The sequence below is a fragment of the Halichondria panicea genome, chromosome 5 (assembly GCF_963675165.1).
Source record: "Halichondria panicea chromosome 5, odHalPani1.1, whole genome shotgun sequence".
Classification (NCBI taxonomy): Eukaryota; Metazoa; Porifera; class Demospongiae; order Suberitida; family Halichondriidae; genus Halichondria; species Halichondria panicea.
The window spans coordinates 1,662,936-1,685,408 of NC_087381.1; the positions used below are offsets into that span (position 1 = coordinate 1,662,936).

The 22,473-nt window shown below is 40.1% G+C and overlaps 3 protein-coding genes and 2 long non-coding RNA genes across 10 annotated transcripts; 3 read left to right on the forward strand and 2 right to left on the reverse strand.

Annotated features, from left to right (window-relative positions):
• Positions 1–32: 32 nt before the first annotated feature.
• On the forward strand, positions 33–1,023 carry LOC135336638 (uncharacterized). The gene is made up of 2 exons (XR_010394856.1): positions 33–636; positions 688–1,023. It is a non-coding gene; the product is annotated as an uncharacterized LOC135336638 (long non-coding RNA).
• A 1,422-nt stretch (positions 1,024–2,445) lies between these two features.
• Positions 2,446–3,314, forward strand: LOC135336619 (uncharacterized). Its single transcript, XM_064532490.1, has 2 exons — positions 2,446–2,609; positions 2,736–3,314. Exons 1-2 carry the CDS (start codon positions 2,534–2,536, stop codon positions 3,152–3,154), a joined length of 495 nt encoding a protein of 164 aa, XP_064388560.1. The 5' UTR covers positions 2,446–2,533; the 3' UTR covers positions 3,155–3,314.
• Positions 3,315–3,966: 652 nt separating this feature from the next.
• Positions 3,967–5,629, forward strand: LOC135336588 (uncharacterized). The gene is made up of 5 exons (XM_064532446.1): positions 3,967–4,101; positions 4,156–4,326; positions 4,379–4,690; positions 4,745–4,886; positions 5,005–5,629. The coding sequence occupies exons 2-5, from the start codon at positions 4,215–4,217 to the stop codon at positions 5,213–5,215; spliced, it is 777 nt and encodes a 258-aa protein (XP_064388516.1). The 5' UTR covers positions 3,967–4,101; positions 4,156–4,214; the 3' UTR covers positions 5,216–5,629.
• A 5,595-nt stretch (positions 5,630–11,224) lies between these two features.
• On the reverse strand, positions 11,225–16,350 carry LOC135336615 (uncharacterized). Of its 2 annotated transcripts, XM_064532483.1 has the most exons (5): positions 15,781–16,349; positions 15,646–15,696; positions 11,540–11,590; positions 11,440–11,490; positions 11,225–11,383 (listed from the first exon to the last, which is right to left on the reverse strand). In XM_064532483.1, the coding sequence occupies exons 1-5, from the start codon at positions 16,106–16,108 to the stop codon at positions 11,322–11,324; spliced, it is 543 nt and encodes a 180-aa protein (XP_064388553.1). In that variant the 5' UTR covers positions 16,109–16,349; the 3' UTR covers positions 11,225–11,321. The 2 variants fall into 2 exon arrangements, with proteins under 2 accessions (XP_064388553.1, XP_064388555.1); XM_064532485.1 differs by lacking the exon at positions 15,646–15,696 and having other exon boundaries at positions 15,781–16,350.
• Positions 16,351–16,367: 17 nt separating this feature from the next.
• Positions 16,368–19,854, reverse strand: LOC135336641 (uncharacterized). Of its 5 annotated transcripts, none has more exons than XR_010394861.1 (4): positions 19,665–19,854; positions 19,370–19,527; positions 17,054–18,385; positions 16,368–16,993 (listed from the first exon to the last, which is right to left on the reverse strand). It is a non-coding gene; the product is annotated as an uncharacterized LOC135336641 (long non-coding RNA). The 5 variants fall into 5 exon arrangements; XR_010394863.1 differs by having other exon boundaries at positions 17,054–17,159; positions 17,419–19,527; XR_010394860.1 differs by having other exon boundaries at positions 17,054–17,177; positions 17,419–19,527.
• Between the last annotated feature and the right edge of the window lie 2,619 nt (positions 19,855–22,473).

Genomic DNA, 22,473 nt, shown 5'->3' on the forward strand with positions numbered 1-22,473 from the left:
TAGGATATATATATATATAGCCTCGATCCCAGGCCGAGTTTTCGCTTTTATAACGGTTAGGTGAACAACTGGGCCTGGTACTAGTTGTCTGCGCATGCGTCAGTCGTTCGTCAGATTCTGACGAATGGATATTCTCGTTCACTTTCGTGACATTTATATTCGTGTACTATCGTGTACTAGAAGTCAGTTCCCGTTTTATCATTATTGGAATCGATTGGAATGGCTCTTAGCTGAAGCTTCTCTCTTCTCTGAAGCTTATTCTGAAGACTGAACAACAAGGGAAGAGGTATAAAGCTTTGTCAAGCTTGTTAAGGTCAGATATTTTTGTGTGGGCCCTATGGCTATGCTATCAAGTCTTGTTCATGTTTGGCAAGATCTACCGGTACGTAGGTAGACTATATATAGTTTCATCATTAATATGGTGGATCAAGTGAAGAGTGTGAGCTAGAGAACTTGGTGCTGCCATCATCAGCTCGTCGACAATGACACTATAACCGAGAAATTTAATATGTATAGATCTACACGTATTTAAAATGTCTACTTCTCTGTACAGGATCTAGGAGCAATGGCTAATATCCAGCTATCCCAACAGTGCTCCTCTTGGCTATACTAACGGACGAGACTGGACAGTTTGAGGTAAGGGTTTAACCGTCTTTGGTTTCTTTTAATATTGTCCTATACTCACAGGACTGGAGTATGACCTGCTCATTCGAACGTTGCTGGATAGCTCAGAGACATCAAGAGAATCTACGTTTTCTCAAGCAAAATTTAACTGAGCTACGAGTTGGGGCCTAGAATCAGAGAAGTCCAGCAGCCTGCTAAATCTTTTTGAAACGTAATTTGAAGGCATTCATTCATCCTGAAGTTGCCCTGGGTCACTGTAATTGTGCTGCAGCACAACTGGCAACTCCCCAGGCCTTTGTGAAGCAGCTCCCTATGTGCATCTTTTGTGTACTCACTCTGTGCATTTTCTGTGTACAAATTTCGATTATTGATTTATTAAATATTTTTGCCGACCACAAATATACAATGAAAATTTGACGCATGCGCAGACAACTAGTACCAGGCCCAGTTGTTCGCCTAACCGTTATAAAAGCGAAAACTCGGCCTGGGATCGAGGCTAATATATATATTGCAATTGGCTGAGGAAAGCACGAAACAAAACATGCCATGTATAATAATTATAATTATGCATGCATGCGCATGCAGCTATAATTATTATAGGGAAGTTAATTTAAAGATTTCATTAATTAGGAATTAAGAGTACGGCAAGTCCTAATATATATAGCTGTATATACCAATTAAGCTAGAGTTCTAATAAACTCTATTATAGACTGTACACATAATTTATGCAGGAGGCTGCAGCCCATGCAGACCTAATTCGTATTATAAGTTAACCACAACCACTTAAAATGCTGCAGGGCGTAATAATTAAACGAAGTGACAGCACATGCAACAGCAAAACAGATCGGGGGCAGATGAATGTACAGGGCAAGAAACTATAATACTTGCATGTGTGTTATGTGGCCTAAATGAAGTGCAAAATGCTAAAAAGCTACGAAAGTGGTGCAAATGCCTGCACATCAGTACCAGTTATGAAGTGTGCATGATAATTACATACGTGTACATGCAGCATGCATGATTGTGTATATATACTCACATTGAGTGATCAAGTGCTGACATATTTTATCCTCTCTTTTCTCAGTTTCAGTAACAACTCCAGTAGATCAAGAGGAGCTCTGTATAAGTTGCTGCATAAGGATTGTGCGTCTTCCAGAAATGCAAACACTTCATCATGCATGGCTGCTTGGGTTCCTTAATTCTCTCAGGCACAACGTAACGCATTCACATCAGCTGGTTCTGTGGGAGTTAGTCCCATGGCATTCGAATAGATCGCTACACCATCGACATTTTCTGCCAGGCAGGGAAAATCAGTGACCTAGCTCTATTTCACTGTTGAGTTGCTCATCAATTAGCTTGTATTGTCTTACTAGTTCTTGGAGAGGGACTCGATTACACATTTAGCGGGAGGTCCTACAGAAAAAGCAAACATTGATTATAGGGGCAAAGAATTCACATGAAAATCCTATATAGTCAGCAGTGAATTACCTATTGGACTTCTGTAATCACGTAATATTGGAGTTCTTACTCTCTGGACCGGAATTGCTGAGTATTAAAACTTTTCCGAGGACTCGGGCACCTCATCCAGGGGCGGATCCAGGACTTTTGGTAGGGGGGAAAATCTTTTTCTAAAAAGGTCAACTGTTTTTCATTCTTGGATCTGTTTTCTGCATGACTCATCAAGAATTCTCAGTCATGCACTATAGTATATATCTACGTATACAATATTTACTGCATGCATGTATACATCATGAATCAGCCGCACTTGGAAAACTTCCAAGTGCGGCTGATTTATGAGACTAGTAGCGACTATAGAGACTAAAATTTAGCAAGAAAGTGTAGTGGAATATTTAAGATTCCTAATGGCCCCCATGATTCCGTACCAAACAGATAACTGCAAGCCAAACTACCAATGGATATGGAGACTCAATGTGTTCTCCTTCTGCTGCTTTTGCTGTGTGCTGTGTCCACCTGCTGGGGACAGCAAGGTATTAAAATGATTACTATATTGAGTAGTAGGTATGAGCTATTTACTTTATAGACTAAAGTAAATAGCTCATAGACTACTACAGTAATGTATGCATGCAGTGACACTAAAGTTCGCATGCATACAGTCTACCTGACCCTGGGATTGGGTCCTGTCATCACTGCTAACAATACTGAGATCCTCATCACTGCCATTGGAGAGGATGTCCCGGGTGGTGGTCTGCCTTCTCTCACCTGTCACACTGATCTGACTACCTGCTGTAGAAATATTGGTGACAACAATGGCAATGGATCACTAGGACAATGGACGTATCCTGATGGGAGTGTGTTACTGAACAATAGGGACTCAACGGATGCTGAACAGCAGTTCTATAGGCTAAGGAATGCACCTCAGCTCATCAGACTGGCTCGTAGAGAGTTTAACGACCCCCTCACTCCAACTGGGTATTACTGTTGTACTGTACCAACTACTGGAGGAAATATGACCTTCTGTGCTACACTAGGTGCGTGGCCAGGCATGGATTGCACAATGCTTGGCATGCAGTAATCTATATAACACATGCATGCATGCAGTCGTGTGTATGTCCCTCCTTTTTCCCACCAACGGAGTCATTTCCTACTCTGACCCAACACTGGGTGAGAACACTGTGGCTGCCTATACCTGTGACATTGGCTACACTCTCAATGGAGGCAGCACCAGCACTTGTAGGAGTGGAGAGTGGAGTGGGTCAGTTCCAACTTGTCAAGGTGCTATAATGTTACATAACGCATTCTTTAAATTATTCTTGTACTATAATTTGTAAAGCTACCACTGTCACATGCTCTGATGATCTCCCGACCATCTCTAATGGAGGCATAACCTATGTTTTTGGGTCCACTAACAGCAGACCAGTGGGTGCTACAGCCACTTACGTTTGTTTTAGTGCCTACCGTCTAGTTGGAATGTCAGTGAGGACTTGTGCAAGTAATGGAACCTGGAGCTCATCAACAGTTCCAGTGTGTCAGCGTAAGGATATGGTGTATATGTTGAGTGTGCATGTACCTGTTGCCATAATTATAGAGATAGCCTGTTCTGACCTACCCTCATTGGTAAATGGAAACATCGACTATAGTGGAGCTGAATCTCCTGGCAGCAGACCAGTGGACACTGTGGCCACATACACCTGTAACTCTGGCTACACTCTCAATGGAAGTAGCACCAGGACCTGTAGGAGTGATGGAAATGATATAGTATGGAGTAGGTCAGCTCCAATTTGTCAGCGTAAGTAAATGGACTTGTACTGCTGTTTGTCATGTGCATATTCCCATTCAGAAATCACGTGCTCTGACCTACCCTCACTGCCTAATGTTCGTATAATGGTGGATCCACTGACAACAGACCTATCAACACCATAGCTACACAAAGCTGCAGCACTGGCTTCATCCTCAATGGAGACATTGTCAGAGTTTGTCAGAATGACAAAACATGGAATGGCTCACCTCCAACTTGTCAAGGTGAGGACAATTAAATAGTTACACGGCTAGTACTGAGTTGATTCTTGTTTATAGTTTCTTGTGGCCCCCCTCCCACTATTAATAACGGATCTCTCGGACAACCGACCAGCACCATGATCAGAGGAGAGGTGACCTACACCTGTGTCACTGGATTCATTCTTATTGGCCCTGAAACCATCACATGTTTGAGCACTGGCAACTGGAGCAGCTCACCGTCCTGTCAGAGTAAGCGTGCATGGCAGTTTCTGCAATGGTATATTATCACGACCCCCCATAGCCCCTCCCCCTGTGTACTTGTCCCTCTCCTCTACCAACTACTTGTCTGGGCTCTCTGAGATCCCCCTGTCCTCCGTGGGAGACGGGAGTGGCCTCGTCTGTCATACTAATCTTGCTGGCTGCTGTGAAGGGAACACGGGAGATTGGCACTATCCTAACGGGTCTGTTGTTATGGAGGATGGAGCGTTGTACATTAGCAGAGGTCAGATGAGTGTCAGTCTGATGATGAGTGGAACAGCTACTGCTCCTGCTGGTGTCTACTGCTGTGTGGTGCCTACCAGTGGAGGGATGGACACAGCATGCATTGTGTTAGGTTAGTGATATTAAACATACTCACTGCATGTTGCTTGTCATTGTCTCATTACAGCCTCCTCTACTGATGAGAGCTCCCCCTCCTCTGACAACACTGGTGCTGTGGTGGGAGGAGTGGTGGCCCTGGTAGCAGTGGTAGCAGTGACTGTAGTGATGGTGACCTACTTAGTGCTCCGATACAAGAGAGGAGGGAAAATGTGAGTTTGTTTAAAAATTGCATGTTTAAAAAGTGCATGGTTTGTGTGTACTTCTGGACCAAAACTTGAAACTGGAAGTTTTTATTGTCACAACTACTTCTGTTCTTTCCACACGCAGTACTGTTGCTCGAGATATTCCCCTTACTGACCAGGGTCAAAATGCAACCGCTATCTACGAAACTGTGCATGCTACTTATGAGGAGATCCCAGCCAACAGAGAGGTCAAAGGTGACTACAGCTACACACAGAACAATGCCTACTTGACTGAATGTGGGCCTGGAGAAACTCCAGCTGCTGGAGGAAAATACAATAACAACTACAAGAATTAATATCATGTTTTTAACTCATGCAAATGTGATCATTAGTTTGTGCACCATGTAAAAAGTAGCTATTGTACAAGCCCCTCCCCTCCCACTTCACAATAGTCATAGCATACATGATTGGCTTCACGATAAGTTCAGAGTCACATGACTACACAGCTGGGTCATAGACCTGCCTGTTGAAGCCGTCCGTAGGTGATCATTGGAAAAGCTAACAATTAAAATGGTTTGAATGGTGTCTGTATCTGCTGTAGTTTTTAAGATACAGTGGAACCCCTCTATAACGAACACCTTTGGGGAACAATGTTTTGGCCTTTATACAGAGGTGGCCTTTGTTGAGAGGTTGTTTTGTACACAAATTGCTCATTTGGGACCTGGGTGCCTGGCCGTTATATAGCAACTGGCCTTTGTTGTTAACAGAGGTTCTGCTGTATCACTGTCCGACATAATTATGATGACGTCCGATGATCATAATTATACTTTATACTCTAGTTGATAATAATGTTGAAATTGTCAGTAGAATGTATGGAATGTGTTGCGTTGCATTCTCATAAACTCCCTCCACACATTCCCACACAAATTAAACATTCTCGTCATAAATTTTGTTTAGAACAATCTCGTGTATATCGATCCTCTGGTTGTACTCGTGTATCTGTCTACGAACGCTTGACACAGACCAATTATTGTTGAAACGTCGTCTCTATATAATTATTCTCTGAAGTGTCTGGCCCAAACAATGTATTGGTTATATACGTTGTACCAGGAGCACATGAATCTGCTCCTGCATGTGGTCATCTTATAAGTAGGTCATCCTATAATACAGCCAGGTTAATGGGGCTTCAAAGTTTCCATAGCATGTGTTTGGACCTGTTAGTAGGGCAGGCCACCTCTTTATTTACTATACAACCACTGTTGGTCTGCCTAAGGTGTAACTTGAAGACACGTTTCTTGTGACTATTAAGCTTTCATTTACATACACCCCCTCCACACATCACACACCTCCACCCACCCACGCACAAGACTGAATTCTTCCTATAGGCTCATAATTAAGCATTCACTGTGGCATGTTTTACAGGCTGTTAACATCACCATGGCTACTTTGTGTACGGCACTAGAATTATGTCAGTTTGATTGAGCGTTAATTGATTAAAGACGATGGCTACTCCAGCGTATAATCAATAATCAGCCTCATCCAAGTACGAAATTAAAACAAGTTTCTGGAGGAGGCTTAATAGTTGAAAGGAATTTATATTTAAGAAACACGATACTATTTTACAGTGGCATGCTCCAACAAGTCTTTTAATGATTAATTTCTCTCCACCCCATTTTGCACGTACTGTACACATATTAATTATTGTAGTCACGTGTTGACAATCTGATCATTTGAATTCACATATTCCATGCATGCATGGGGTGCAAGGCTAATTATAATAATTATATAGGATTCTCTTAAATAGAGTATTTGAGTCTAGTTCCTTTGTAGCATAATAACTAGCTTACTATAATTATATAAAACCAATTAATAATTATTGCAAAATAAAATACTATAGTATCTATTTTACAGCCAACTAATTAACACACACGATATATAACATAATGATTTTAAATATTAGTGTACAGCGTTCGACACTTACATAATAATCAGTCCAACAGTCCGAACCAGTAACCAACCACACCTCCTGTACAAGACAAAATAATTATTAATCACCATTAATTATTATAATTATAATTATTAGACACTAGTTGATAAGATCTACATGGGAAGTACATGGGAAGTACATGGGAAAAGTGCCTCAGAGCAGCTAGGTATACTCTATATGGGACTTAGTATACCTGCAAATTTACTTAGTATATCTATTAGTATTCCGTTGTCAAGTAATTGTATTGTAGTACGTCAAGCGGTTTGCGCATGTGCACTAGTATATCTAAATGAGTTAGTTTTGTCGGTGTCTATATATAATTATGTGATTTAGAAGCCCTCAGCCATTTTAGTACCCTCGCTACGCTCAGGATACTAAATCAGTGCCTTTGGGCTTCTAAGTCCCATTGACACCTCCAAAACAGTGTCTAACTATTATATAGTCCGGCCTGTTACGATATATTGGCTGAGGAAAAAGCACGAAACAATTAAACATGCATATATTACGGAAGTTTTAAAATTAGGAATTAAGAGTACACGTACACAAGTCCGCTGTACCATGCAAGAGTTCTAAAATAATAATATTTATATTGACTGTGCACAGGAGGCAGACCTAATTCACTTATAGTGTATTTCAAGTTAACTGCAACCACTTGAGATGCTCAGGGCGTAATAAATGAAGAGACGGCACAACAGCAAATTAAACAGCATAATTCAAATCAATGTACAAATGTGCTACTAAAATAGAAAAAAATAGAAATGTCTATTTTTAGCACTTCATGCATGGTCTATCATTTTCTTGCGTGCTGCACTATGATTATAAATTATAGGGTTTTTTTAGCACAAAGCTCATTAATCGACACATGTATGGCTTGGCAATTAAGATCAGCAATGAACGTGCAGGTACAGGGCAAGAAACTGCATGTGTATGTGGCCTAAATGAAGTGCAAAATACTAAAAAGCTACGAAAGTGGTGCCAATGCCTACTGCACATCAGAACATAAAGTGTGCTAGCCTCGATCCCAGGCCAAGTTTTCGCTTTTATTAGTTAGGCGAACAACTATAGTTTTTAGTTTTCGCTTTTATAACGGTTAGGCGAAAAGCGAAAACTCGGCCTGGGATCGAGGCTAAAAGTGTGTATTATTATAAATAATAATTTTACATAAAAATTGTACAGCATGCATGATTTGTACCGTATATTATAGCGGGTAATTTAAGTGAGGTAAAAAAATTCGTTCAACTCGAGAAACGGTGGTTTTTGTGAGTACATATTTCGTTTAGCCTTGTTGCTTGCACTGCATTCCTACGTTCCGGTAAGCCACGCCTACGTTAAAATTTCGTGGAGGTCAGCTTGCCCACGAAAATAACGAATATTTTACTCCACAAAAAATTTCCCGCTATACGGTATACTCACATTGAGTGATCAAGTGCAGACATATTTCATCAGCTATCCTCTCTGTTCTCAGTTTCAGTAACAACTCTAGTAGAGTTCTGTAAGTTGCTGCATAAGGATTGTGCGTCTTCCAGAAATGCAAACACTTCATCATGGCTGCTTGAGTTCCTTCTCTCAGGCACAACGCATTCACATCAGCTTGTTCAACGAGTTAGTCCCATATGGCACTCGAATAGATCGTTACACCATCGTAGTTTTCAGCCAGGCAGGGAAAATCAGTGACCTCTATTTCACTTTTAAGTTACTCGTCAATTAGCTTGTATTGTCTTACTATAGTTCTTGGAGAGACACTCGATTAGCGGGAGGTCCTACAGAAAAAGCATGAGCACCAAGAATTCACATGAAAAGTATAGTCAGCAGTGAATTTACCTAGGACTTACATAAACCGCCACGTAATATATTAATAAGGAGTTCCTACTCTCTGGGCCGAGTATTGGAACTTTTCTGAGGACCGAGGGACGTGACCCCGAGTCATCCGGCTACGATTTTTGACAAGTTTAGCAGATTTAGCAGCCCTTTCAGTTTGAGTATGCACTTGACTGTCACCACCAGCCTGTGGAGAGGAGTGAGTGATACAGTTTCAGTGCTTGTAGTATCTTGACTGCATCATGCGTGACAGTGTACAAGAAAAGTAACTAAACATAATAAACAAACTGCAGTGCATGGGGGGAAATATCTTTCATTGTATATAATGTTACAAAAATATTGCAATGAAAGTAGTAGTCTATCTATCAATAGATAAATAAATGTACCTAGGACTCATGCGCTTAAAACATACAAAACCATAACAAAATAGTTTTGCAATGTAGAGTAAGTCGCCGAACTCCGTCAGACATCAAAGTGCGTCAGGTAAAAGGGCGTGTAACGCACAAACAAAACAAGACTGGTTCAAACTAATTACACACACTAACAGATGGCCATGGGCATATTGTCCAGCGAAAACTTGGATAGGCCAAGTCGCTTCCAGTCCGAGCAGTGATAACTTGAAAAAACTACCGAATTTTTCGATTTTTGTCAGAACGTACCGATCCCCGTTTTTGCCAAACTACACAGCTAGAGCTAACTAACACAAGCTGAGTACAATCTAGATAGAGTGCAGTACAGAGTGGAGCAATTCCCAGAATCAGGCAACCCTGCAAAGCGGAGCTACACTTATTTCTCTGTGAGGGTTGTAAAGTGCTTAGTCAGCAATATTTTAGCTATAAGCGCTAATATTAGCGCCTATGGGTTATAAGCGCTTATAATTATTAGCTTCTGTTCGGTGGTTGAACCAGAGATACAAAAGAAAGGGGATTGGAAACGAAATTTTTACGAAATTTTTGCGTGAAGCATTCCGTGTTATAGGGCGTGGCTAAAACTACAAAGAATTATATTTATAGTCAGCATGCTCATTACCTGTCTTGACTGCTCTACAATGTGCTGTACATAGAAACAGTGAAATTGATCATTTTTAATGTTGATTTTTCTAAAAAGTAAAGAGAATTTAGCTCTAAAAAGTCGACTAAGCCATGCAGCCACTATTACTAGACAAATAAATGCTATGCAAGAAGAAATAGCCTTTACTATGAAGTCGTAGGAGGGACAGGCCCGTGGTGTGTCTAAAAGTATACTAAAGCAGTTTGAAGGACTATACTGCAAACGTTTATGAACAGTACAGCTTATTTATAGCATGAAGCCATTCTATGTAGCACTTAGATACATAATAACCAAGTCAAGCAATGTCCTTTGCTGTTTTGACTTCACAGGAGGGACAGAGAAAAGTTGACATAGAGTAATTCAAGCTAAACTCAAAAAAATTGGAAATAGAGTAAAGACAACGGACTTAGAGCTTGTCAGTGGTATAAGCTTACTTCTCTCAAGTATCTCCCAGGCCCTGAGTGATCTCTAGTGGATAGGAGAGCTAGAAACCAGGGATACAAAACCGTAGCGCAGTCCTCCATGTAATTATTTGCGAGCGCAATAATTACACGGAGTGCTTCACCGGATGTCAGTCCTTTTACATAGGGCGTGGGCGGTCGTTTCCAATCCCCTTTCTTTTGTATCTCTGGTTGAACCAGTCTTGTTTTGTTTGTGCGTTACACGCCCTTTTACCTGACGCACTTTGATGTCTGACGGAGTTCGCCGACTTACTCTATGTTCAAAACATGGCAAGGTCTAAGTATAAGATAGTGACTAACTTGATTTATAATTACAATGTTTGTAAAATAATGAGTTTATAATTGTTTGTGTTCATTCCATAGTAATTTATGAGCTAAAAATATTGATCTTGAGCATAACATTGCAGTTTTACCAGCAGCTACTCCTAGCAACATTTCTAACATTAATTTTAGACTGGAACTTTTGGCATCGATCGTTCGATTTCGGCAACAATCATGGTGATCATTACCCACTCCTTGAGCTCTCCGTGCTTAACTTCTTCTCTTTGCTTACTGATGTTCATCATGATCGTGTGATAATTATGCCTCGGTGCGCATGCGCAAGCAAGGTATACGGTAGTGTGTTTGTGTGTCTGTGTGTGAAGACCGCTACAGCTGCTCAAGGATGAATCAAGTGCAAGTAAGAGTTTCTATAGGCTTCTAGTCATGTTTACTTGGATTTTTGATTCATGGATTTGCAAAATAATGCTTCGTTCTCGAGTTATGCCTAGTTTTGCTTACTTGGAATGCCATTGCAGCCTTTTCAGAAGAGTTCGTAGCAAAACTTGTTCACCGAGTGTTACTACTCTACTTAGTAGTTAGCTCTGCACTAGAACACTAGCTATTGGTAGCTGCAAGAGTGAGCAGAGAGCTGCAAGGCTCTGCTGACTTGTAGCCATTAATTTTAGACTTGGAATTTTTGGCATCGATCGTTTTTAACAACAATCATGGTTGATCATTACCCACTATTCGGTTGATTGCATGCAGCAAATTTATATCAACCGAGGGCATCAGCACCTGCGGTGTTTTCATTAAAAGAACTTTTTAGAAAAGTATTGTATTACTAAGTAAAAGTTTTACAAAAATATCTGCTATATCCGGGCTAGCTTAGTCAGTGAGCGGTTGTCGGCTTTGGTTTAGCTCTATGGCCTTGAGTCGGGCCTCCCTGACTGCATGGGAAATAATAAATTATTCGCATATATATATATATACCCCCATGACTAACCCTGCGTAACGTTCTCTGAGGCACTTGAACTAGTTGTAGTAGGTGTAGCTCCTACGAGAAGTGAGAAGTACATAGCAAAATGAAGAAAACACTATCATACCTGATTCAGCAGTCAAGGGCAGAGGTGTCTCGTAAGCAGGATCTCCCTCACCTACATTGTATATGGCATGAAAATTAAGACTATAGACTCTACAGTGCTAGCAGCCTAGAGAGTAAAATACCACAATAGGTAGTTGTACTTAAATGTATCTCAAGATTGGAAAATTTCTAAGAAATTGTGCTGATACCATTTTAGTGAATAAATAAGCTACAACATTATTTGAAAATATTTCCTCAAAAGTTGTTGTAGTGGAAAATCATTTTAGGTGAAAATGGGGGTGATCGTAAAGAAAATAATGTGTGTAACATCAAATATCTCCGGAACTAAAGTATTTTTGGACAACTTTGTTGTATCAAAAAATAGAAAATTTATTAACAATTAATGTGCAAAAACAATTAGACCTTAGCCAACAAATTTGCTTGAGTTCCGTCGCTAAGCGAAAAGGCACCCAAAAAACACGATAATTGAGTAGTAATCAGTGTGTAATCAGTGTGTGTACATAACAAAACCATGCATAATTATGTTAGATAAACTATTCAGGAATGTTGTGCCAGAGTTCCCTTACCTTAGCCAACAACGATTGGTCTTTTCCATCGCTAAGTGATTGTCCACTATAAAACATTTTTACTTTTATATAAACCACCACATACCCACCACCTTTGGTTTCCATGAAAACAATTTAAGGTATATTCTTTTATCTACACATGCAATGGTATCAGCAAAATTTCTTAGAAATGTTCCCATCACAAGATATTCACACTTATGTACCAATACAATACCAGCAAAATTTGGGTTTTTCTACTCTCTACATCTACACTAAGATTACCGGAAGTGTGTATTATTGACTTCATATCACAATTTATATGGGCCCTTATGGGCGTTAATGATATTCATAGACAGCGGTATTAGCACAAAATGGTACAGTCTATTTTTTAAAGAATAACTCTGCAACAATATAATTATAACAAGAAGTAATGAATGATAGAGAGTTGATGCGAAAATAAATAAGCTGATATAAAAATCAAGCTCTATTATAGAATGATGATTGAGAGAAACAAAATAAACAACTTCTTTGTTTACAGCAACTTTGATTTCTGGGCAAAATAGTTCTGAGGGTGCTGGACAAGTATAGACAGGCTAGACTATAAGACAACACTGGTAACTACTAGTGCAGCTCTTAAAAACACCTTTGACTCAGGCTTACATCAGATACAACAAAATAAACATTGACAAAAATAAGTAACTTCAATTCTTGCCTGTCTGCCACTTGAGTATCCAAAGTTTCTTGAAAGTACATAGATAGCTAATAGCATACACTTGAAGTTAGTATTTCCAAAAAACTAAGCAGCTATAGCACTTGCTAATTTTTTTTTATAGATGGTCTTGTGCACTTACATCAGTACTTTTATTGGATATTGTCTGTTTGGTCCAACTTTGATTTCTGGGCAAATTAGTTCTGTTCTGTTCTGGATCCTGATGTTGCTTTAGTCAGCTCATGATCACTATAGCTACTATTACAATGACTCTGGAACCTGGCTTGCACTCCTGGGCCTGGGTATAGATGCTGGAAATACTGAAGAACTTGTTCAATTCTGATAGTAAACAGTGACGTCACAGAAACCATAATTAAGTTTACGGAGCATTTCTGTAGTAGAGTAAGGCATCTATAATCAGACACAATGTATGTTCAGACACTCAAACAAGCAGTGATAAACATTTTTCTTTTGCACCATCTGATCAAGCATGTGTTACTATGAATGTATGCAAAAAAGAAATCAACTACTAAGTCTTCAAGAGCTGAAAATGTGCTAGTAAGTGTTTGATAAACGGTAAGAACGGACAAAAAAATCGATCATCAGACACAACCTACCGTTTCTTCTGTAGGGGGATATGCTGAGAGTCACAGAGTAATTATGTAAGGACAATAACTAAACAATAAAACCCCCAAAGTTGGAGTTGCAAACGCTTGTATGTCCATGCAGCAATTATTTCTGCTGAGTCATTCGCGTATCAATGATCAGACAGCAATGGGGTCAAAGATCAAAGGTTATTGGCATCTCACGTACAACTACCCAAAAACCTTTGACATTTGGCCCCGCAGTTACACATGGGATGCTAAGAACATTTGACGTTTGACCCAGTGGTGGATCCAGGAAATATGAAAGGGGGGTTCCAAACTACGAGCGCGCAGTGCGAGTAGTGAAAGTCGCGCGTAGCGTGAAATTTTTGGGGTTACGCCCACTTCCGGTCACACATGACTAGGTAAAATCCCAGGGGAAGTCCCATAATAAACTTGCGTAGAGCTAGCTAGCTCTGCCACGAACAGTCAACTAGCTAACCTAGGCTAGCCTGAACACTCCTTTGGCAGTTGATGCATCAGAACAACAGGTACAATCATTGAATCAAGCTACAATACTGATAAATAGCTACAATACTGATCGATAAATAGCTAGCTGGTAGCTGTAGTAAAGCCACAATAGCTTAGTCTGAAAGGGGGGATCCATGGCACCCTGGGATCCCCCCCCTGGATCCGCCACTGTGACCCCATTACTGTCTGATCATTGACATGCGAGTGACTCAGCAGAAATAATTGCATGGACATACAAGCGTTTTGTATTACACATGCTTGATCAGATGGTGCAAAAGAAACATTTTAATCACTGCTTGTTTCCTTAGAATGAGTGTTGTCTGAACATACATTGTGTCTGAATATTACGGTGGTCCAGAGAGTTCACAAGAGTACGATTGACCTTCGCTAGTGGACAGTATGATTGGCCTTCGCTAGTGGGCAGTACGATAAACCTTCGCTAGTAGAGAGTACGATTAACCTTCGCTAGTGGAGAGTTCATTTTTTTCTAGTAAAAGCTCACCTTGTAGCTAAAAACCTTTACCTAGGTACATAGAGGGGTGCTGACCTTATATTTGACCTTTGCTACACACAGATGCTATTTACTACTATAATATTAAAGAGCCATGCATAGCCTGCTTTGGACAGCAGGCACAACACTAGCCTATAGTAGGTTACAGTTGAACAGTAAGTTGAGCTTGTTTGTGTGCTGTTGTTTGTACCTCTACATGTACGTTGATCTAATACAGTCATTCCTACAGGCTACATGTTCTACTCTGGACTTCAATCTGGCAAAAGAAAAATAGTCCACTCAACACTGAACAGTCCTAGTATTAACTACAACAAATCAACATGTACTAGAAACAACAGCACACAAATAAGCAACCATGCAGCTTAATTGCTTACTGTTCAACTGTAGCCTACTAGGCTAGTGAGTCACTAGGACATCTAGTGTTGTGCCTGCTGTCCAAAGCAGGCCACGCATGGCTCTTTAATAATTATAGATAGCATCTGTGTGTAGCAAAGGTCAAATATAAGGTCAGCACCCCCCTACGTACATAGGTAAAGGTCTCTAGCTAGAAGGTGAGCTTTTACTAGAACTGTCCACTAGCGAAGGTTAATCGTACTCTCTACTAGCGAAGGTTAATCGTACTCTGTGAACTCTCTGGGCCGTTGAATGCCTTACTCTATTTACACTAGTGAACAAACCACAATCATGATTGTTACTAGCCTCGATCCCAGGCCGATCCGTCTCTAATTGAACGCTAGGTCGTAGCGTTCAATTGGAGACGGATCGGCCTGGGATCGAGGCTAGATTGTTACATAACAACAAGGAAATACTACTCACTATGACACATAACCACAAGTACATGATTTGAAGCCAAATTTGGAGTCTTAGTGTAGACTGTACTGTCTAGGCTGCGCTGCAAGTAGTTGGGCAGAGCCCAACCGTCCCTGACGGGAGGTCGGGTTTCAAGCCTATGCCAGGATTTGTCTTGTAACACGCTGATAAAAGCAGCTATGAATAATCATTTTATTCTTATTATTCTGAAGTGGGTGTTAACCAATTTTACCTTGCTTGAGGTTGCGCAACCGGACGTGACACAGACCACAGTAGAAATGCTGCAATCTGATTGGGCTGCAACTACAAATCCTGACATAGGCTTGAAACTCTACCTCCCGTCAGGGACGGTCGGGCTCCGCCCAACTAGGCTGCAAGCACTGTACATGTCGAAGGCATGTATATTTACTATCATACCTGATTCAGTAGACAAGGGCAGAGGTGTCTTGTAAGCAGGATCTCCCTCACCTACATTGTATATGGCATGAAAATTAAGACTATAGAATCTACATGTCAAAGACATGTATATTTCCACATTGACACATAGCGTACCTCTATGTTTGACAAGCTGCTGTGCCAGATCTTCGAGACCTAGCGGATCATTGTACAGAATGAGTACCAACGTATTGAATATCAAGGTAGCCTTTTCTTGACTAATAACCGTTTGCACATGCGAATACACGGCCGACATCAGTTTACTGGCTTTAGTGTAATCATCGATTCCAGTTGGGCTGAGAATATTCCTTGCTGCCATTTCTCCCACTAACTTATTCTGAACCAGTAGATCAGCAAACACTTTGGGCACAGGAAGTGTGGACAGGGCCATGTTCAGTGTAGCAGTGAATGCGCGCAGTGTATCCAACTCTTTGTACTGGGCCATCTTCTAATTTCTAATCTAAAATACAATCAAGGCTGTAGGTTTGCAGGGGTGGCAAATAACAACTGTTTACTAAAAAAAGGTCAACTGTTATTTCACATCCTCCGAGTACAGCTGTTTATGGCAACTTGTAACTTGCTGTGGCACCAACTCAGCTATTCATGAGCAGCTGAAACAAGCCAGAGGCGTATCAGAGCAAAGATATAGGAAGGGAAGGATTGGCAATGGTAGAAAATTTGAAGCGTGACACGTACTACGTCATTGGAATGCATCACTTTGCCTCTACTTTTGTTGCCTCCAAACTATGGCAATAAAAATAACAGAGAGAACAAGTCATTATTAACTCTGAAAGAAGTCATTGATGACAGATGCAAGTTGACATCCCAAGAATCTGCCTCATGTTAAATACTGAGAGGGATTCTCAAAGTCAACAAGAAAGAGAGAAGCTCAGAAACAACACTTTAATACTTAGACAATACTGCTTGTGTTCATGTCCATTCTCACATTTGATACAAGCTCTGGGCTTGTATGCACAAGAACTAGATAACATAGATAGACTGATAGTACTGTAGCCATTATCAATATTCTCTGTAACATGTTCTGTACGACATTTTATCAATACCAAATTTTAATAAATTATCAACATTTCACAAGTCATATAAAGTTAAAAAGTTAAACTGCCATAATAAGCTGCATAATGAACTGCTACTGCTGCTACTGCATGAGGTAGAGCTGGTGCTATACAACTGTACAGGTCTTTTGCATGTAACAAAGTCTTTCATTTCGTTTTTTAATATGTAGCCCAAAACAGTCAATCAACTCTTCCTTCTTCAGCTTCATAAATTTCTTCCAGCATACTGATAGTACGATGAAGATCTAATAGTATGACTGTGTATGTGGGGACGGGGGGGGCATATGAATGAGTTAGTAAAACACTGTGGCACTGACCTGGAGCTTTCTATCCCAGTTCTGTTTCTTACTATATAAGCCGATAATCAGGCCTTACACCTCCAGTCATATTTTCTGCAACAGACAAAAATTTAAAGCACAAAACCTGTGCCAGTTGATGGACCTGACATTGATGAACACTCTCATGAAGTCAGTATAATTTTAAAAGCATGTGTGTTTCTTAAAAAGGGAGCATAAAACGTCAGATGAAATAAGCCATACGCAACACTACAACATGCAACACATTCTAAATGGTATGAATAGGCGATTTTTGCCTTTCAGTAGATCAACCTACATACATACAACCAGGAAAACTTGAAGAATAGTAATATGGATGAGTACTGTTTCTTAAAAAGGGATCAAACCTTGTAAATTGTAGTTTTTCTGTAGTAAAAAGTCTTTGTTTCTTTAGTTTTACAAACTGGCGAGATAATCTAACTCTAAATAAAGCACAACATCAGTGTAACACCATGAGAGGTCATGAGGCACTAAAGGAAGACCACAAACAGACTTTTTTTGCTTTTCGCGGGCATTCTGGCAGGAAAACAGGCGAGTCACGGATGGTTTCATTACAAAACTGCAGAAACACATGTAAAATGATCACGTGAACCACTTCCGTTGCCAATAGAGCGGTTGCATCGACGTCATCGCATTACGTCATAAAAAGTTTTTGGAGGACAACCTCCCGAAAATTTACATGGCGGCTGCACAGAACTCTCAGTTTAGCTTTACTCTCTTAGCAGAGAAAGCGAATTAAGCAACGTTAATAGCTATAGACGATCAAAGGACCCCTACCTGAACTGCTGCAGAGGAAATGAGTTTGATGTAAGCTCTCATGCTTATAAATTATCATATGAATCAGGAGTGCATCATATCATATGGATAGATCTATGTCAATATCTGCTGGCTGCCTTTTAGATCTAGTCAGCAGCAGCTTTATATGAAGTACATACACAGTACATCTAAATGATCATAATGGCAGGGGAGCATAATTTATAGCGTACTTTTGTTCGGATTACCTTCTGATGTATGCACACACAACACATACAGGGTGTGCTCCTCCTCTCGATGATATGGTACAAAGATTTGGATGCTTGCTTCTGTCATCTTCTAAGCTCAATAATTAACAGTGTTGTTTTTTGTTGTCTTTTTTTGTCAATCTTGAGTCAACCAACATTCATTATTGCTCGACCCATATTAAAATTACTATTAATGTTTCAGAGACCAGAGACGATGTCGGTAAAGGTATATACACTGAGCACATAATTAATACATGTACTGACACATGATAATCAATGTCAATTTTATCTTGACTTTTGTCTCCATCATTCTCTGTGTGGGAGAAATTATGTAATCATGAGCACTCAAAGGAGGTACTGTATAATTATACGAGATGACGTGCGCCTGTGTAATTAACAAGGCAACGTAACTTAGGAAAATGATGTGCACTAGCTATAAAGTAGTAGTAGTAGTACAGTGGAACCTCTGTTAACAACCACCTCTGAATAAATGCCAGTTGCTATATAACGGCCAGTCACTCAGGTCCCAAATGTGTACAAAACAACCTCTCAACAAAGACCACCTCTGTATAAAGGCCAAAACATTGTTCCCATAGGTGTCCGTTATAGAGGGGTTCCACTGTATATTACCACTCAAATACATTTGCGATAAAATTACATTACATTGCATGCCATACGTTCAATTGACTGATGACACATGTGCATGTCCTATCTCCTCCATAGTCAGCGCCTTGCACAGCACACATAATTTAGTTCAGACATAATAATAATCATAGCTTTAGAATTAACCACGAACGAATGATGAACAAGCAAAGGTCACAGCTAGCTTGAACTCAACTGTGTTTTATACTTAAGACAAAAAAATACTTGAGATAGAAAAATACTTGAGATACGTATATATAGCTAAGTGTAGCAGGTAAATAATGGCCCCCGCACCACTCTATCAAAGGAAACTGTCACACTTATTTTTTCACCTCAAACTGAGTGTGCAGTGAGCTCGAGCATAGTTTTACACAAACTTCCCAAAAATATTATGGTGGCGCTTAAGTGCACAGCTATTATAGTGTTGAGTGCAATCTTTTAGTATATAGTATGCAGTGGATCTACTGTACGGTTTGATTTTTTGTCTCTGTATTTTACAGCAGCTCTACAGTACGAATCAAATGCATGTGCATAATAAAAGAAAAGCCTACTGCCTTGCATCTTTTAATTACAGCAACCGTTGGAGGACTTAAATAATGGAATTCAGTCAGAGTTGGCGCTGTAATTACAGCATAGTAACACAAAGAGCACTTACATTAATTTAATACTGTGGTGATCGTGTCCCACACAATCCTCCCAGCCAGCAATGATCGATCGATGCCTGACACATGATGATCAGGGCACTCCTACCTTCACTTGAACATAATTATGGTAGCCATCTTCACACAGAGCTCAGCTTGTTCAGCTAGTACACTGTCAAGAAACAAGCAAAGGAAAACCTGAAAATTTTGTACTGAGATATAAATGTGTGAGAATAAAGTGAGAATAAAGCTAGTGAATTTCAGTGGATTTCCTTAGCTTGTACATTATGATGCATGCAAGTTTCTCACCTCAGCCTTCTCTGTAAGCTAAGGTAGACTTACAGTTACAATACTAGAGCACTCTGTATCCTGGATCATAGTTCTACTGTGCCAAATGGTGTCGAGTTCTTTGTGTACTTTTACATTGTTTACACCTGTGTTTTTGGAGGTTGTCCTCCAAAAACTTTTGTGCGTGGGTGGATGACGCGCGATGCAACCGCTCTATCCTTCCCTCCTATATCTATGATCAGAGCAAAGGTCATCACTTTTTCTCAACAGTCAGCATGCGCATGCGCATCAGATAGCTCTGCCCACATTTAAAAACCATGCATGGGGCCAGACCTTTTTCTCAAAGGGGGGAGGGGGAAGAGAGACAGCACTCCGTCAGAGGACAGAGGAGGTACGACATAGGTTGACCTTTTTGCTAATGAGTTACTCCCGTATTGCATTCCTGCAGCATGACAGGATGTCACGCCCACATTTACCTAGAGGAGGTGTGGCCTTGCGTCATAATTTATCATCAAGTTTCACGGAGGAATTGTGAGTGTACGGAGAAAGAAGAGAATATACGGAAGCACAACACCAAAACTTGCTCTCCTAGCTAGCTAAAAGACTACAAACAATCATAGTACTCTACAGTAGTTATAAATAATGCCTAGCTATATCCTGTGACATAAGATAAGAAAATGAATAGCATAGTCATTGTTGAAGAAATAAGCTATTAACTTACAGTGTAAGAGTTTGTTGTGCTTTCTATGGCTCCTGTGTTAATGTAACACTTATAGTAGATACTAAGATTGATAAACTAGTAGAAAATGCCTCTTGGAGAGACTCCAGAAGAGATAAACACAAAGAACAGTAAAATAGCGCTGACGGTGCATAAAATACCTGCTGAGTCAACACAAATATCATGTGGGCGTGACACTTGTCATGCTGCAGGAATGCAATACAGGAGTAACTCATTAGCAAAAGGTCAACCTATGTCGTACCTCCTCTGCACTCCGTGTGCTCTTGGAATGTCAATAGGGAGGAGACTGTGATATTGGAGGTTATAAAAAAGGAGTAGATGTAGCAATAGAGTACAAGGGGGTATTATGAGACCTCTAAATGTGTCTGGCCCCCCTGTCTTGCAGTAATCTTGAGGGAGCTAAATAGCCTGTTCACTAACTATTATGGTCAATATGCTTTGCATGTAAGCAAAAAAAATTAGTGACAGTGCTTTGTTTGCAGCTAATGCTAGCATTTTAGTGTTCAAAGTGGTTTGGGTATTATGAGACAGGGGGGGTATTTACGAGACACCGTTGTAATTAATTAATTTTAACGCTAATTGGTTGTTCTAACATATCCTGGAACTTTTTGATATTAAAATATAGTGATTATTTTGACTATAAAAACAGTTACTCCTGTTTTAACTGATACCTAGTGAATTTTACTACAAACATTTGGCACCCACTTAAATTTGGTCAATTAAAAATGTTTTTTCCAATTAAATTATGTACTTAAACAAACTATTGTGGTATCTCTGTCAACACAAGCATACAACTCCAAATTTCTTTTGGAAAAAATACTAGAGTGGTAGTGCTATTAACTGCAGACAGAATAGCTGAAGCACTCCTGTTTTAAACAGCTGTCTCATAACCATCTCATAATACCCTCTTCTACTCTACTCGGCTGTAATCCAAATTTTATCATAGATTGAAAAGGAAGGGGATTGGAAACGACCAGGCCTCCCTGTGTAAATGGTTGAAACACTCCGTGTTATGATTTCGCGATCGCGATTATTTTTGTTTTGACCGTACTCTGGTTGTATTTCAACTGTTTCTAGCTCTCCTATCCACTAGCGATCACTCAGAGGCTGGGAGGTTACTCTAGAGAAGTAAGTTTACACCACTGACAAGCTCTAACTTGTCTAAGTCCGCTGTCTTTACTCTGTTTTTAGTTTTTGTTGAGTATAGCTTGAATTACTCCATGTCAACTTTTCTCTTTCCCTGCTGCGAAGCCTAAACCATAGATAGTAGAGGGGAGGGATTGGAAACATCACCGGTGACAAATGTATTTCCCTAGAGAATTCTGACACCATATGCGTGTTGCATTCCGCAAGTGATGATTGCGATTGATTGCGAGCCAGATTGGATCAATCGAAGACAGAGTAATATTGAACATTTATACTTTATACCACCTGCAATAATGATGATAAGCTTGATAGGAAACATTATTCTAATTATCTGGTTTTGTACTTTATGGAGAAGGCAAATCACAAGGAGAAGAGATGTACTAAAAGAAATTGGATTGTTTATCACTCTATTCCTCATTACTATGCTTGTGTTTTTGATGGGTTTTCTCCCTATCTTTTCATCTCGGTGGTTTACAGCCTTACAACAAACAGTTATTGCAACTTTTATATCGTTTTTCCCACTCCTAGTTTTTGGCTACTTGTGCTACTGTAACAGCTTTCGTAGCCGAACAAGACATGTGAGGTTTGCCAATAACAGAGCAGATATCGAGACCGCTGGTCCAGGACTACGAAATGCTCCACCCTCCACTAGAGTCAGCCTACCTACGGACACAGCCGATCATGCTCCCAACTTCCTGAGCCCAAGCACAGCTGAGCCTTCAGAGGTGACGCCATTGATAACATGAAGGACTGATTACAACGGTATAGTATAGCATTAGCTATAATTATAATATAATGTCTACAAAATTAATATGTACCTTTTAACTTGTATGATGGCTTTGCAATTTCATCCATTACAAATAATACGAGTGATGCAAGCTGCGCTGTGCTAATGCCTCTCGCTATGTTTTACTTCGCTTAGAGTGTATAATTATATAGAAGAGG